Source organism: Macrobrachium nipponense, chromosome 15 (genome assembly GCF_015104395.2).
Source record: "Macrobrachium nipponense isolate FS-2020 chromosome 15, ASM1510439v2, whole genome shotgun sequence".
In the NCBI taxonomy this organism is placed as follows: domain Eukaryota; kingdom Metazoa; phylum Arthropoda; class Malacostraca; order Decapoda; family Palaemonidae; genus Macrobrachium; species Macrobrachium nipponense.
The window spans coordinates 65278905-65293904 of NC_087208.1; the positions used below are offsets into that span (position 1 = coordinate 65278905).

General features: G+C 40.4%; 1 protein-coding gene across 3 annotated transcripts in view; it reads right to left on the reverse strand.

Annotated features, from left to right (window-relative positions):
* Positions 1-2169: 2169 nt before the first annotated feature.
* LOC135195023 (uncharacterized) overlaps positions 2170-15000 on the reverse strand; it is a 165299-nt gene continuing 152468 nt past the window's right edge. For all 3 annotated transcript variants that reach the window (XM_064221325.1, XM_064221324.1, XM_064221326.1), the window contains one exon: positions 2170-6160. In XM_064221325.1, the coding sequence (XP_064077395.1) occupies positions 3079-5544 (2466 nt within the window). In that variant the 5' untranslated portion in view covers positions 5545-6160 and the 3' untranslated portion in view covers positions 2170-3078. The remainder of the gene's footprint in view (positions 6161-15000) is intronic.

Sequence of the window (15000 nt, forward strand, 5' to 3'; positions counted from 1 at the left end):
TCTGTCCTCAATAGAACAGTTTGTCAGGCTAGGAAGATTGCATCTGAGAGTTCTGCAGTTCTTAAAGATCAAGTGGGCCAGAAAGAATGTACCAGACTCATTCGTTTTCCCAATAACAAGAGCAATCAAAGAGGACTTGAAATGGTGGCAACTAAGAGAAACGTATCTAGAAGGGAAATCCCTGGAACATCTGAAGTTTTGAACCCAGTCCTAGAGTTCTTTTCCAATGTGTCAGATATAGGCTGAGGAGCTCACCTCGGAGACAAGGAGATCTCTGGAGTATGGTCTCGGGAGGTAAAGCAAATACACATGAACAATTGGGAATTAAAGACAATTCACCTAGGCCTTCCCTTTTAAGAGGAGGTAAGGGGCAAGGTGATAACAGTGCATTCAGACAATACCACAGCACTGGCGTAAACAAGTTGACAGGGGGGATGCACTCTCTTCGAAATGGCGAAGGTTCTTCTTTTATGGGCAGAACGGAATGGGACGAAACTAGTCAATCGTTTCATCCAAGGCAAACTCAATGTCCTAGGGGGCTTATTGAGTTGGAATCATTAAGTTCTTTCCACAGAGTGGACTCTGGACAGAAGAGTATGCGAAATACTGGAAACTGTGGGGAAACCATTTCTGATTCTGTTTGCCACGTCCAGACCCACAGACTTTCTCTTTACTGCTCACCATTTCTAGATCCTCAAGCCTAGGGAACGGACACCCTTTTGCTATATTGGTCGAACATGGATGTCTATGCTTTTACCCTGTTCATTCTGATAAGAGAGGTGCTATACAAGCTCCAAGCTCATCAAAATGTTACCATGACACTGATAGCACCCTTTTGGCCACAAAAAGAATGGTTTGTCAGTGTTTGCCATTTTAGTGGACTGCCCAAGGCTCCTGCCCACCATTCCAGAGCTGCTCAGACAACCCCATTTCAGGAGGTTTCTCCAAAACCTGTCAGCTCTGGCCCTGACAGGTTTTCAACTGTCGTCAAATTCCTTAGATTGTGATTGTAAAATCACCTCTTCCTCGGACATTGAATAAAACAAGAATTTGTACACAACTGAAATATTTATCCAAAAGTTACTCATATACACCAGAACACCATAGATAATATACAATAGAGCATACAAGCTGAAAAGGTCCACATTACGCAATATATACAGGCAGATCTAAATCAGAATATGGAGTAGGATATGCTGCAGTGTCCCAAAACAGAACGTATTGGTTCTCTCTTCCCAGTAATGCCTCAATATTTACAGCTGAGTTATGTGCAATAATATCAGCCATGAAAGTGATCAAAGAACACTTTTAATAATTTTGTAATTTATAATGACTCCAAAAGGGCTGTAGAAGCCATTCAAAGTTACAATCCCAAAATAATATTGTTTGAGATTAAGTTTTCCTTCAATAAGTTATATTATAATGGAAAAAATATTGAAAAAGGAAATGAAGAGGCTGATAAAGCAAGCAACTAAAGAAGCAGTCCACATGATAAGATCAAATGTAAACATCCTTATTATTGACTGGATAAATTCTATAAAAACAATCACTGTAAATAAATGGCAAAATGTATGGAACAGAGAACCTGAAAATAATAAATTAAAACATAAAACCTGGTGTTAGAAAATGGAGTTCATCATATTAGAGAGACAGACATGCTCAAGTAATTTTGACTTGTCTCCGAATAGGTCATACTCATCTAACACATGGACACCTAATGAGCAGCCCGCAAGGTTATAATAAATGTCAGACGTGTTATGGGAGTGTCCAAAGTATGACCAGTAACGACTGTCAACCTTTGGAAACAAATCAATGAAGGAAATTTTGTCAGAATCTTTTACTTTTTCAGTAGTTCTGATTTTAATATTTATGAGGAACTGCAGTTTAATTAATAAAATGTGAAAATACGCAAATGATAAAAGAACGAAAACCTTAGAGCATTTTATAAATTAAAAAAAAACTTTTAAAAGTATTATTTGACTTATTCTGAATTTTAATTTACCTCTTCAGTGTGTGTGTGTGTATGTATGGAATCATGAGTACAGTAAAATTTATTGTGTGTGTGTTCCAGGTTGGAAGCGTATGCCTTTGTTGAGATTTTAATATAATTTTAATTGATTTAGCATCATACTGAATAACCTGTGAGGACCAGAGATTAAGACAGGTAGCTGGGATACTGATGATTTATTTACAGACGAACTGGGTTGACATAGACAGGTGCGGACGGATAAGTAGTACAGTCTCGCATCGAGAGCAGAAATGACTCTGAGACAGGAGATTTGTGTTTTCTTACAATCATACATAAAAGGATAATATGGCATACAAATAATGAAATTACATGTGTTATACATTGGCGGAAAGGCCGCGGAACGCTCTATCGGATGGAAGTAAGAACACCGCGACTTGATGATTGGATACAATGAAAATAGAGAAAAAGTGTTGTCCTTACAAACCTGTTTGGTCCCAGTTCTTGGTCTCAAGCCAAGACCTGGCATTTTATTCTAATCCTTTGGGCAGTCCTATGAGAGCTGAAAGTCAGCTCAATGGTCTAGTTGAGCTACTTTCATAATAATGATGATAATAGTTTTTAAGGAACTTTGAGTTGATGGAATGAATTCTGATACATACTCCTGAGCCCTTTAAATCAATTGTATATATTTAAAATTTCAGGCCAGTTTAGTACCTGGAGGGATACTTCTTTTGAGGTTTTGGAATGAAAAGCGAGGTTTAATGCTGGTGGGGTTACAGAGATACCATGATACTTGAAACCTAGGATAGGTATGTAGGTGTAATTGCATCTTTTGTCCAGTGACAGTCCCAAGTTAGAGTGAATTAAAAATTATTCTTAGAATAAGTTTGCATATCATCACAAAGTTGCTCTCCATGGTCTTCCATTCTTTCTTTTAGATCCGTTTTATTTTACGCAGTAATATTGCCGATGGGTTGTTACAGCAAGTAAGGGAGAGGGTTTGTATCCTGTGCTAATTACAGTATCATTGATACAAGATTTAGCTTTGGGGTTCTGCTTGAAATGAGAGCAAAGTAGTCCATAATAATAATTCTGGGCTTCTACAACAGTTATGAGAGGTGTATTTCTTCTTGATGTGTTTTCATAGGGAAGAAAACTCGTCCTAATCTTTTTTTTATCTCCCTGGAGCATTGTCCAGAAAAGCAGAAAATTACCCAGTGCCCAGAGGATCCAGTTATATAGAGCCACCATATTAAAAAGTGAAGAACTGGATTAAAGACAAAAAAGTTACTTAATATGTTAACAGCCACAGGGCCACAGGACACCAATACAAGTATCACCATCTTGAAAAAAGTACGAATGATAACTTGTGCTGTTTCTCCCTGCTGGGCAATGAGTGCCTCTTGCTCCTCTGATTTAGATTTATAAGTAATGTAAGATAATGTAGTAGTAATTGTTGCTACTGCTATGAAACCCATGACTAATTGAACTTTGTAGGTTATGGATGACAAGGTTCTATTACTTCCAGTGTTTATAGTAAGTTTTGTAACTGGATCAAAATACCCAGTAAATGAACCCTCTTCTAAGTTGATGATTATGGGAAAGATGATGCTCCATATCCATATGATAAGGATTATGAAAGATATGTGATGGTCAATGAAATTGAAGAATTTTGACATTCTGTTAGGTTTTATATCATGACCATCAAAAGAACTTGTTTGCTGCAATGCCAGAATACCTAGCAAAGCCAGTGACATCAATGAAGACATTAGAGAAATATTCATGGCAACAGAAGTCACTGTAGACCACCCTGCTCTCTGAAGCACTGCTTGTTGGATGCCTGTTGTTTGCTCAGTTGCAAGAGAACTTGAATGTGCTTCTCTTAAATTGTTAAATGTATGTTGCCCACTCATGAGGAGATATGTATCAAACAGTGCCAATAAAGCAGACATGATGCTGAGTATTAAACCTGCCATTGCTAGTGACATATATACCTTAAACACATTTTTCTTAATCAGTTTTGATAGTATCAAAATGGATATACCCATTGTGTTGCCAGTTATTGACATTAGGGTAAGAACACAGCATAGAATAAATAGAGTTAGCTCATGTGCCTTACATGCAGTGGATAGGTAATCCCAATCAAGTACTGATGTGGTATCATTTGCTTTTTCATTCCATGCAATCAGCATGTTATACTGGCAAGTGGGCCAAAATTTGTTAACTCGCAGCAGTCCTTTATCTTTACTTTTAAGCAAATCTTTATGAATATCAAATGGGAGAATTCTCAAACAAGATTCATTGAAAATATTTGATGATATTGGCCCAATCACATAATGTGACCGCTGTTGCTCATCACTATGAATGCTAACAGAAAACTTACCAACCTCAATATCTTCCAAACATCTGGTATTATTTGTGAGATTGGCAGTCACAAATATCTGTAGGGTTTTTTGTAAGGATTGTATGTGCATTTCATTGATGTAATCAATTCCTGATGAATAGGTGTCATTTTGATGTAGAATGGTGAAGCCACCCAAAATTGCAGGGTGTGTATTGAATTCAAAGTTCACGTTAAAAGTTTCAATTTTATTTGGCCTTTTGAATCGTTGTGCAAGTTGCTGTATAGCTGAAGCTTTGGTAAGTTTTAGTGGATATATCAAGAAATGAAAGAATTGAGTTTCATAATCTGAAGCACCTTCAGTCATGTACTCACATACCTCACTGTTTTTCGTGTGTATTCCTCCATCAAAACAACTTCTAGCAAATTTTGTGGAATTGAGGAAATTGACATTTTCCCTTCTGATGGAGGTTAATATAACGGCAGTATTATTACTACAAATATACTCCAAATTTGAGGAGCCATTGTAGAGAAAGAGGAATAGATCTTTGTCGTCCTTTTTGTAATTCAGGGAGCAATTGTGAAAAGCAATATAATTTAGTGGACTTGATATTGACCTGGTGTCTGTTAATTTATTGAAATATTTATTTTTGGTGATGATACATTTTTCTGGCATTATATAATCCAATACATCTGGTTGTGACTGTTTGGCTTCAAAGACAGCTATGTTGAATTCATCTGTATGATGCTTAAAGATGTAGTTGGATGTAGATAAAGCGTCATATATTGTTGCATTAATATTATTATTGGTGAAAATTAATGCCTGGAGCAAAATGTTGGAATCTATGTTTGCTGCATTGACATTCCCATTGATAGCTACGAGAGACTCCTTGTCTGTAATATCTTTAATAATCCAAGAGTCTTTAGCATAAGTGTTATCTGGATTCCCATAACAAAAATAGTAAGTTTGATAGACATTATGTATAATTCTGAATTGTTTTGTGTAATTCAAAGGGTGTTCACACCATTTATTCCATTTAAAATCAACTAAGTTTTTAAGAATGTAAACTAATTTTTCATTTTCAGAGATATTGTTTGTATTGTTAGTGGTGATTATCATTGTGCTTTGGGAGTTTGAGTCATTCAGTGTGTAGAAGCAGAATGCATTGTCATGAGTATAGCAAGAGGGTGAACGAAAATTCTGTAGTAAATTATTTCTACAGGTAAGGTCCATGGATGCAGTGGAACTTAAAATTGTTATGTTTGATAAAATTCTGTATGGAGGACATAATAACCTGCTACAGTCCTTTGTTAATGAATTGTTAATTGCATATAAAGACACATCAGTATCTTGCTTTTCTCAGAAGTGTCATATTCTGCTTGACATTTCCAAGGTAAGGATGGCATGAGGTCATTCCTAATATCAATAGTATTTGAATTGTGTTGGTATGTAGAAGTATTATGTTCTTCAGAAATAGTTATCTCAAGATTCTCTAAAGAGTGATTGCAGGTCTCAAAATGGTCTTTCACCCCTTCACATAGTTTTTGACGTGCTTGTTTGCACTCTATGAGTGGATACCAAAGGAATTGGGTTGTGCCTTTCGGGACATACTTGAAGTGGAAAGAATCATCTTTGATGAGAGTGGAACAGGATTCTTGGGCAACTTTTATACTTGAGTCATTGGTGAAATTTTGTCCCAGGGAGTATATTGTATCTGTTATTTTGTGAAGAAATATGCGCTTGAGACATTCAATTATTGCTGCACGTGATGGCATGACCCAGAAAAGTCTTTTCTCGGTGATAATGTTGGTGCCTTGAAAGCGTACATCAAAGTCGCACTGGTTTGCATCTGCAAAAGAAGCACAGTTGAATGAGTTTAACATTCTGAAAAATAAAAAGAAATGTACGTACAGTTTTGTGTGGATGTGTTAGTATGATCATTAATTTTACAGTTATAGTGAAAGTTGTGGTGTTTTTGCATGTAACGCCAGTGTCAAAGTGATTTTATATATAATAGAATATCTATGTAAGAGTTTATATATTTGAACAAATTTATTCATATAAATATATTTTTAGATTTTTTAGATTTAATTAATTTTAGATTTAATTCTACTTTTTATCTAAATTTATTTTGGTGTCAATAACCGAGATGTTGTGACACCAGTTTTTAACGGACATAATCAATCAATCAATCTCTGAGGATCTTAAATGTTTTGAAATAACATTTAGCGTTAATTTTGTCCCAACTTTATTGGAATGATGAATTCGGAAGAGCCTACTGCTGCGAATGGTTTGTTTCACTTATATAACTTACCCGGTGGTTACATATAGCTGTCGTCTCCTGACGTCACGGCAGAATTTGAAATTCGCGGTAGCGCTAATGGTTTGACAGGTGATCCCTCTACTCCCGCCCTCTACCGGGTACTGGGAACCATTCCAACAATACATCAGAAGTTTCCTGCCGTCGGAACCGGTAACACGGTTCCTCTGCTGGTTGGAATTTGGATTTGATCATCTTGGTTTTCTATTTTGGTGATGTACCTTGAGTTTATTGATCTTTTTGCTAGCGCTATAGTTATTTTAGTTTTGATATTGTTGTCCTTTTTAGGAATTATTTTGAATTCTTCACGATGTCTGACACCGGTTCTATTCAGTATAGGGTGTGTAGTAGTGGGTGTAAGACTAGACTTCTTAAAGCTTCACTTGATCCTCATTCTACTTGTGTTAGTTGTAGGGGACGTGAATGTTCTTTTGAGAATACGTGTGAAGAATGTAAGTCTCTAACATCTCAGGAGTGGAAGGCACTGGGAAAGTATATGAGAAAGTTAGAAAAGATAGAATCAGAAAGTATTCACAGAGATCTTCTTCTAAGTCAGTGAGTAGCCAGGATATTCCTCTGAATTCTGTTAATCCTGTTCCTATTAACCCCGTAGTGGTTTCTCCTGCCCTCGACTCTGTATCTCCCGATCCCGATCCCGTGTCAGTATTACGAGCCAATATGGACTCGAAATTTGTCTCTTTCCTCACACTATGCAGAAAATGGGTGAGACTGCAAGAAGTGGTAGTTAAGTGTGATAAATTACTTAGTGCAAGTGTAGTGGAGGAGGTGGTTGTTCGGCCCGTTCGTTCTCCTAGGTCTAGGCCCCTGTCAAACTCCCCAGATCCTGGGAGGAGGCATGCCGAAAACTGAAGGGAGGCGAGCGGGATCTGCTCCCGAGCAGCCGCCCCCTCAAGCAATCCTGTAGCCGTATCCCAGGATGCTGTCGCTCACCATTGGAAAGGTGTTGCGAGGAAGTGTTTTTCGTCAAGCGACTCTAGTTCAGATGTTTCCTCTTATAGAGGTTGGCGTAATAAGACTTCTAGACCGCTGAAAAGGTCTCGCGATGTTTCGCCTGCTGCGGTTTCCTTCTTTTAGTTTTTGGGAGGAGCCTGAAGCCTTTTCTCCGGCGGTTTTCGATTTATCGCCGCCGTCTCTCATAGAAGTGGAAGAGCCGAACACGCACACTCCTTCGGAGCCTTTCTCCAGAGCCTCCTCAAGCGATAACTCCTGCGGCTCCAGACGTGTTTGTGGATCATCCTTCTACTCCTCCCATGCCTTCTACGTCGGTGGATCCTCAACCTTCGGTGTTTGAGCAGATGAATGCCAAGTTAGGCAGTATTTTGGAGCTTTTTGGCAAGTCTCTTTCGTCCCCGAATGCGCTCCCGACCGCCTTACATCTTCCGCAGACTACTGTGCAGTCCTCTTCGCAGGCTCCTTTTCAGTCGCCTCTTCAGGCTCAGACTCTTCATGTTGACTCCTCTTCAGAGCCGCTTCATGCGCCTTTTGGTTCGGACTCCTTTCCTGACTCCGTCTATGGCGCCTTACGTCAGGCTCTCGCGCGAGCGCCACCTCAGCCGCCAGCGCGGCCGCCGACCTCAGCCGCCAACGCAGCGCCAGCTCAGCCGCCCGGATTCGTCTTAGCACAGGCTCAGACGTCTTCTCCTGATTTCTCGCACCCTCCTCGGGCACATCAGGGTGTGACTTCGCCGAACAGGATTCCTCTTCCGATGGAATGTTCGCCAGTTTCGTCGAAGGAAGCTTCGGATTTGGAGGAAGAAGGAGAAGTACTTACAGAAAAAGACAAGCATTTGTCGGGGTATAAGCTCCTTTTAAGATCCTTCGTTGACAACTTTGGAGATTCTTTTGCGACTTCCGTTCCAGTTTCTCCTAGTTTTCGCAGTGGAAAAGGACAGTAAGCCTGACTCCTCGTCCTCGTTCACGCGTCTCTCCTCTCGATTTCGGCTAACAAGAAAAGCTATCAAGAAAGTTAACGCTTGGCTTTTGGAGAAGAGGGAACAGGGGAAAAATGTTTTTTGTCTTCCTCCTTCAAGACTTTCGTCAAGGAGCCGTGTCTGGTATGACACTGGAGAAGTTTTTTCCCTGGGTGTGACTGCCTCCGCTCAGGGAGACTTTTCTAGTCTCGTGGACTCTTCCCGTAGAGCAGCCCTTAATACTGCTAAGATTTTCTTTTCGGCAAATGAACTGGAGCATCTTTGCAAGAGTGTTTTCCGTGTTTTTGAAGTCGTTAGCTTCCTGGATTGGGCTATTGCTTCGCTGGCCAGGAAAGTCAAGTCATTTGGACTTTCAGAGGAGCAGTTGAAGGAATTTGCCTCGTTACTGGATTGTATCGATAAAGGCATCTGTGATGGAGCTTCAGAGCTCGCTGCCATTTTCGCCTCTGGAGTGTTGAAAAAGAGACAGATTTGGTGCTCCTTGTCGAAAGGGGTCTCATCGAACCAGAAGTCTGCCTTGCTCTTCTCTCCTTTGGACAAGAAACACCTTTTTCTGCAAGAGATTGTGAGCGAGATTGCTCAATCTTTAACACAGAAAGCGACCAGGATCTTTTATCACAGTCAGTGAAGAAGCCCAGGAAGATAGCTCCGGTTCTTTCTGCTTCTCGGAGTGCTCCCTCCACGGAAGCTCCTAAACCATTTCGAGGGAGAGCCCCCCGTTCGATCTTTCTCCAGGTTTCGTGGGAGAGGTAGAGCCTCGTCTAAAACCACTCCCTCTTCCATCAAGAAGTAGGCCCGTAGTCCTCCACACAGCAGTAGGAGCCAGATTACACCTTTTCTGGCAGACCTGGTCTCATCTCGGAGCGGATCCTTGGATGGTCCCAGGTACTTGAAGGGTAAGGTACCATTCCGTTCATCAAGCACCCCCCCTCCTCACAGAATTTCCTGTGAATTTGTCAGCGTACTCGGAGAACTCCAAAAAATTTGCCGCCTCCATCAGAAGTTCTCGCCTTACTGGCAAAGAGGGCCATAGAGTTAGTGGACTCTCCGCAGGAACCAGGATTTTACAATCGCCTTTTCCTGGTAAAGAAGGCCACGGGGGGTTGGAGACCGGTGTTGGACGTCAGTGCCCTGAACGTCTTTGTCCTGAAGACGAAGTTTTCTATGGAAACAACCCAGTCGCATTAGCAGAGCTTCATCCTGGAGATTGGATGGTTTCCATAGACCTTCGGGACCCTCCTGTTTTCATATTCCGATTCATTCGGAATCAAGAAGATTCCTGAGATTCGTGTTCCGGGAGGGCCGCATTTATCAGTTCAGGGCCCTCTGCTTCGGCCTGTCGACAGCTCCACAAGTGTTCACCAGAGTTCCTGTCGTCAGTAGCAAAGTGGCTTCATCTGGACGGGATACGAATCTCCATGTATCTAGACAATTGGCTTCTCAGGGCAAGGTCCAGACAGAAGTGTGTGGAGGACCTACAAAAGACTTTAAGGTTGACGGACAGCCTAGGTTTGTTAGTAAACAAGGAAAAGTCATGTCTCACTCCTTCTCAGGAGATAGTTTATTTAGGAGTGAGACTGAATCAGTTCTTTTTCAGGCTTTTCCGTCTCTCCAAAGGATCGACTCTTGCCTGAACAAGATAGACGAATTTCTCGTCAGACAAACTTGCTCGGCGAATCAGTGGATGATCCTTTTTTTAGGAACCTTGGCCTCAATAGAGCAATTTGTAAGTCTGGGCAGGCTCAACATGAGAACCACTTCAATTTTACTTGAAGCAGAAGTGGCAAAGGAAGAAGTTCCCAGACTCCTTCGTGTTCCCCATCTCGGAAGGAATCAAACAGGACTTCCTTTGGGTGGAAATACAGAAGGAAGGCTAGAGGAAGGCTTGTCTCTCCAAGCCAGTTGACCCCCAACCTTATGCTTTTGTCAGACGCATCGGACAAAGGGTGGGGAGCTTACTCTGGGGAGAAAGGAAGTGTAGGGACTTTGGCAGATTCATCAGAGAAGCTGGCACATGAATCTAAAAGAGTTGAAGGCGATTCATTTGGCTCTAATGCACTTCAAGACGAGGTAAGAGGGAAAGTAGTGCTGGTTCAAGCAGACAGCACCACGGTTCTCTCTTACATAAAAAAACAGGGGGGTACACACTCGTTCTCTCTGTGCGAGGCAGCGAGAGACCTACTCATTTGGCGAAAGAGAACAAGGTTGTCTTGAGCACAAGATTTATTCAAGGCTCGAAGAATGTAAAGGCGGACATTCTCAGCAGGAGAGGACAAGTCCTCTCCACAGAGGTGACGTTACATCCTCAAATATGCAAGAAGCTTTGGGGGATTTGGGGATGTCCTCAGTTGGATATCTTCGCCACAAACAAGACAGCTCGTCTACCACTGTATTGCTCCCCAGTTCCAGATGAGGAGGTCGTTTACAGTGGATGCCATGCTTCTGGACTGGTCAAATCTGGATCTGTATGCCTTTCCGCCTTTCAAAATGCTAAGTTTAAGTTCTGGCAAAGTTCAGAGGTCATAAGAAACGTCAGGATGACTCTGATAGCCCCCTTTTGGCCGGCCAGGGAAAGGTTTCCGGACCTACTACTGGCTGTTGACGGACTTTCCGATGAGAGTTACCGTTAAGGAAGGATTCTACTCAGACAGCCCCACACTTTCTGACGGTTTCATCACAACTTGTCCGCTCTTCGACTAGTCGCCTCAGACTGTCGAGCATCTCCTCAGAAAGAGAGGATTTTCAAAGAGAGCTTCAAGGGCTATTGCTAGACCAGAAGAGAATCCTTCTGATTGAGTGTACCAAGCTAAGTGGGTCCAGTTCAGAGCTTGGTGCAAAGAAGAAGGAATTTCGTCTTCTAAGACCTCTATAGCCTCAGTTAGCTAACTTTCCTTTGTTCTTTTTCTTCATGAGAATAAGAAGCTTTCTACCCAGACGATTAGGGGTTATAGAGCTATGTTGTCTTCTGTGTTCAGACATCGAGGATTAGACATTTCTAATAATCAAGACCTCTCAGACCTGATTCGTTCCTTTGATACAACCAAGACAAAGGAGTCAAGAACAGTAGCTTGGAACCTGGATGTAGTTCTTAAATGGCTGATGTCAGATAGATTCAAACTGATCTTCTTCTAGTTCTTTTTAGAGATCTGACTAGGAAGACACTTTTTCTTTGTGCTTTAGCATCAGCTAGAATCAGTGAGCTGCATGCTATTGATAAGAGAGTTGGATTTGCTAAGGGCAATGCCATTTGCTCATCAATGCTGGGGTTTTTGGCTAAGAATGAAAATCCCTCACGTCCTTAGCCGCGTTCTTTCTCTATAAAGAACATTTCGGAGTTAGTGGGGCCTAATGAGCCTGAATGTCTTCTCTGTCCAGTGAGAGCACTTAGACATTATGTGCAAAGGACCAAAGGTATAAGAGGTAAGAGTGATAACCTGTGGTGTTCAGTGAAAGATCCTTCTCGTCCTCTTTCTAAAAATGCGCTCTTCCTTTTTCTTTTTAAGGAATTTGATTTCTGAGGCACATGGACAATGTCAGGACTCAGATATCAAGTGTTTAAAGTCAAAGCTCATGAAATTAGAGCAGTGTCTACGTCTATGGCCTTTAGACGTAATCTGTCTTTGAAAGACATTATTAAATCTACATATTGGAGAAGCAATTCTGTCTTCGCATCTCATTATCTGACAGATTTGCAACCACATATGAAAATTGCAGTACATTGGGGCCATTCATTGTGACTGACACGGTGTTGGGTGAGGGAGAGAAGGATGTATCCCATCCTCACTAACTTTTCTCCTTGATTATGTTTTTTTGTATTTTTAAGGTTGTCTGAAGATACAGGGAGTTTTGAGTATCTTTCAGTCTTTTAATGTCTTGGTGTATTTCTTAACCGGTTGTGGTGATCCCTCGTTTTTCATTGTATTTTGTGGTGATTTGTACTGCACCCTGAGCAGGGGCATTATAGTCTTGTCCGTTACGGTCACGTCCTCAACGGCAAGTACTTATTATTGTGTCTGACACACGGATCCATATATCCTGTCGGTACAATAAAGGCCAGCAGACTACAGAGGCAGTAACCACTGAGTCAGCAGTCTTTAAAGGTAAGGAACCTATATCTTCGGATAATTCCAACAGTTGTTTTTATTTTTACTGCCATTGTCCCACCACCTAAATGTGTCAATCAGCTAGATATAACCACCGGGTAAGTTATATAAGTGAAAATGACATTTTTATAATAATATAAAGTTTCACTTATACTTACCTGGTGGTTACATAACGAAGCCCGCCCTCCTCCCCTCATATGGACAGGTAGGCATGAAACTTCTGATGTATTGTTGGAATGGTTCCCGGTACCCGGTAGAGGGCGGGAGTAGAGGGATCACCTGTCAAACCATTAGTGCTACCGCGAATTTCAAATTCTGCCGTGACGTCAGGAGACGACAGCTATATGTAACCACCGGGTAAGTATAAGTGAAACTTTATATTATTATAAATGTCATTTTTAGGGTAGGTTTTGTGCAAATACAGAAATTTTTCTTGCTTAGTAAAAGTTAAGTAAAATACTTTTTATTCTAAAGAATGAACAGTCTAGGGTTTGGGAAAAACGATTGGAAGCTAAAAAAATTGGTTGCAGAAGAAACTTTAGAATTTAGAGCTGCGTTTACTAGACTTGAGAGGAGATTGAGATGTAAAATCTTGGTGAATGTATGTACCTAGGGAAGTAAAGTGGTCCACCTTGAAAATGAAAGAAGAGAACTTTTTGATTTCTTTGTTGAAAAAGTATGAAACCTAAGCTTTTGGTCTCTTTGAAGAAACAGATTACGTATAGGTACTGTATCTCACTTGTAAATTTGTGAAAATTTGAGTAATGTAAATTCCAGTGAACCAATGTTTGAAGTTACTGGCCTACCCAAAAACTATGACACTGTATGTAGAAATGATAAATCAAGAAAAATTCAAATATTGATGGTCATTACAGCTTTTGATTAGATGACACAAGTGAATGTTAGACTAGAAAAGGGTACAGTTTATATGCAATACAGTTGAAGGATTCTGCAATTCCTTATCCTAAAGAACTATTCAGCTGTAACATGAAAATGGCAGATATATAATATAAAATCTTGTTAATTTAGTATTTTGGGACTAGTTAATTACAGTACATCAATTTTACATATTAAATAGATGTGAGGACAGACAGAATAATGAGATTGATATTTTTATTACTCTGTAACATTAAGGAGTCACAAGTGGCATTGTTGTGAGTTCAGGACAAGAAAAAGAGGTTTTTCCATTTTTCAAAGGCATTTTCTTTCTCCAGGAGGGTACTTCTGTACGGTGAAACTGCATTTTTGTCCAAGTCACTGACATATTTTATGGTAGCTCTGTTCTCAGTAGTGTGGTACTGTTAATTACCAGTGAGGCAGCAGTTATATTTGCAGGCAGTCCCGGGATATCTGCGGGGTGCTGATAAGTGAAAACTGCCATTAACCGAAACTCAGCAAGTTATGGTGCTTAGTTTTGCTTATTGGCACCTTTAGTATGTTATGGCTCCATAACTAGTATCAGCACCTTGGCACCGATAACCGAAACTTGGCTTGTTATGGTGCCATAAATTGCTGGTTTTATGGGGCGCCATTAACCAAGTTTGCCAATAACCGGGGACTGCCTGTATGTACTATATATACAGTAGTGCCTCAGGTTATGAAATTAATCCATTCCGAAGTGGCCCTTGTAACCTGATTTTTTCGTATCCAGAACTGCATTTTACATGTAAATTGCCTAATTCGTTCCAAGCCCTACAAAAACACCACAGTAAATTTTATAAGGCTAAATTGAACAATGAACAATGAAATACAATTTGGACCATTCAATACCTAACCTAACCGTTACTGTACCTGTAAATAAAGTGTATTAGGGTACAGGGTACATGTACGTACGTATGTAGTAAAAGGTGAGTGAAACCTTACCTTTTGAGTGAGGCGATGTCCGAAAGTGGCGACAGAGGAGGAGGACAAATGGCAGAAAACATGAATACTTAACTTTACGAAATACATTAAAAAAAGGCAGAGAACATTAACATTAAACTTTACAAAAGAAATTAACAAATACTTCTTGATTATCTCCATCTTCGTCTCCATAGAAAGCATCCTCTTCTTTCCATGAACTTCAGCAACATTCTTTGGACCCATGGCTAATAACGTAAGTAATTAATTTCACACACAACACGATAAAGTAATTTATAGTGCAACGAAAGCGAAATCACTATCACGAATTTGCGTTAACGAACGAAATCTGTGTGAACAAACGAATTCCACGTGTGTCCGATAACTATTGTTACTCATTAGGGTCAAACAAGCAACTACATATAATGAATTCAGTCAATTACAGAAATTACTAATTACCAGATTCGTTTAAGAG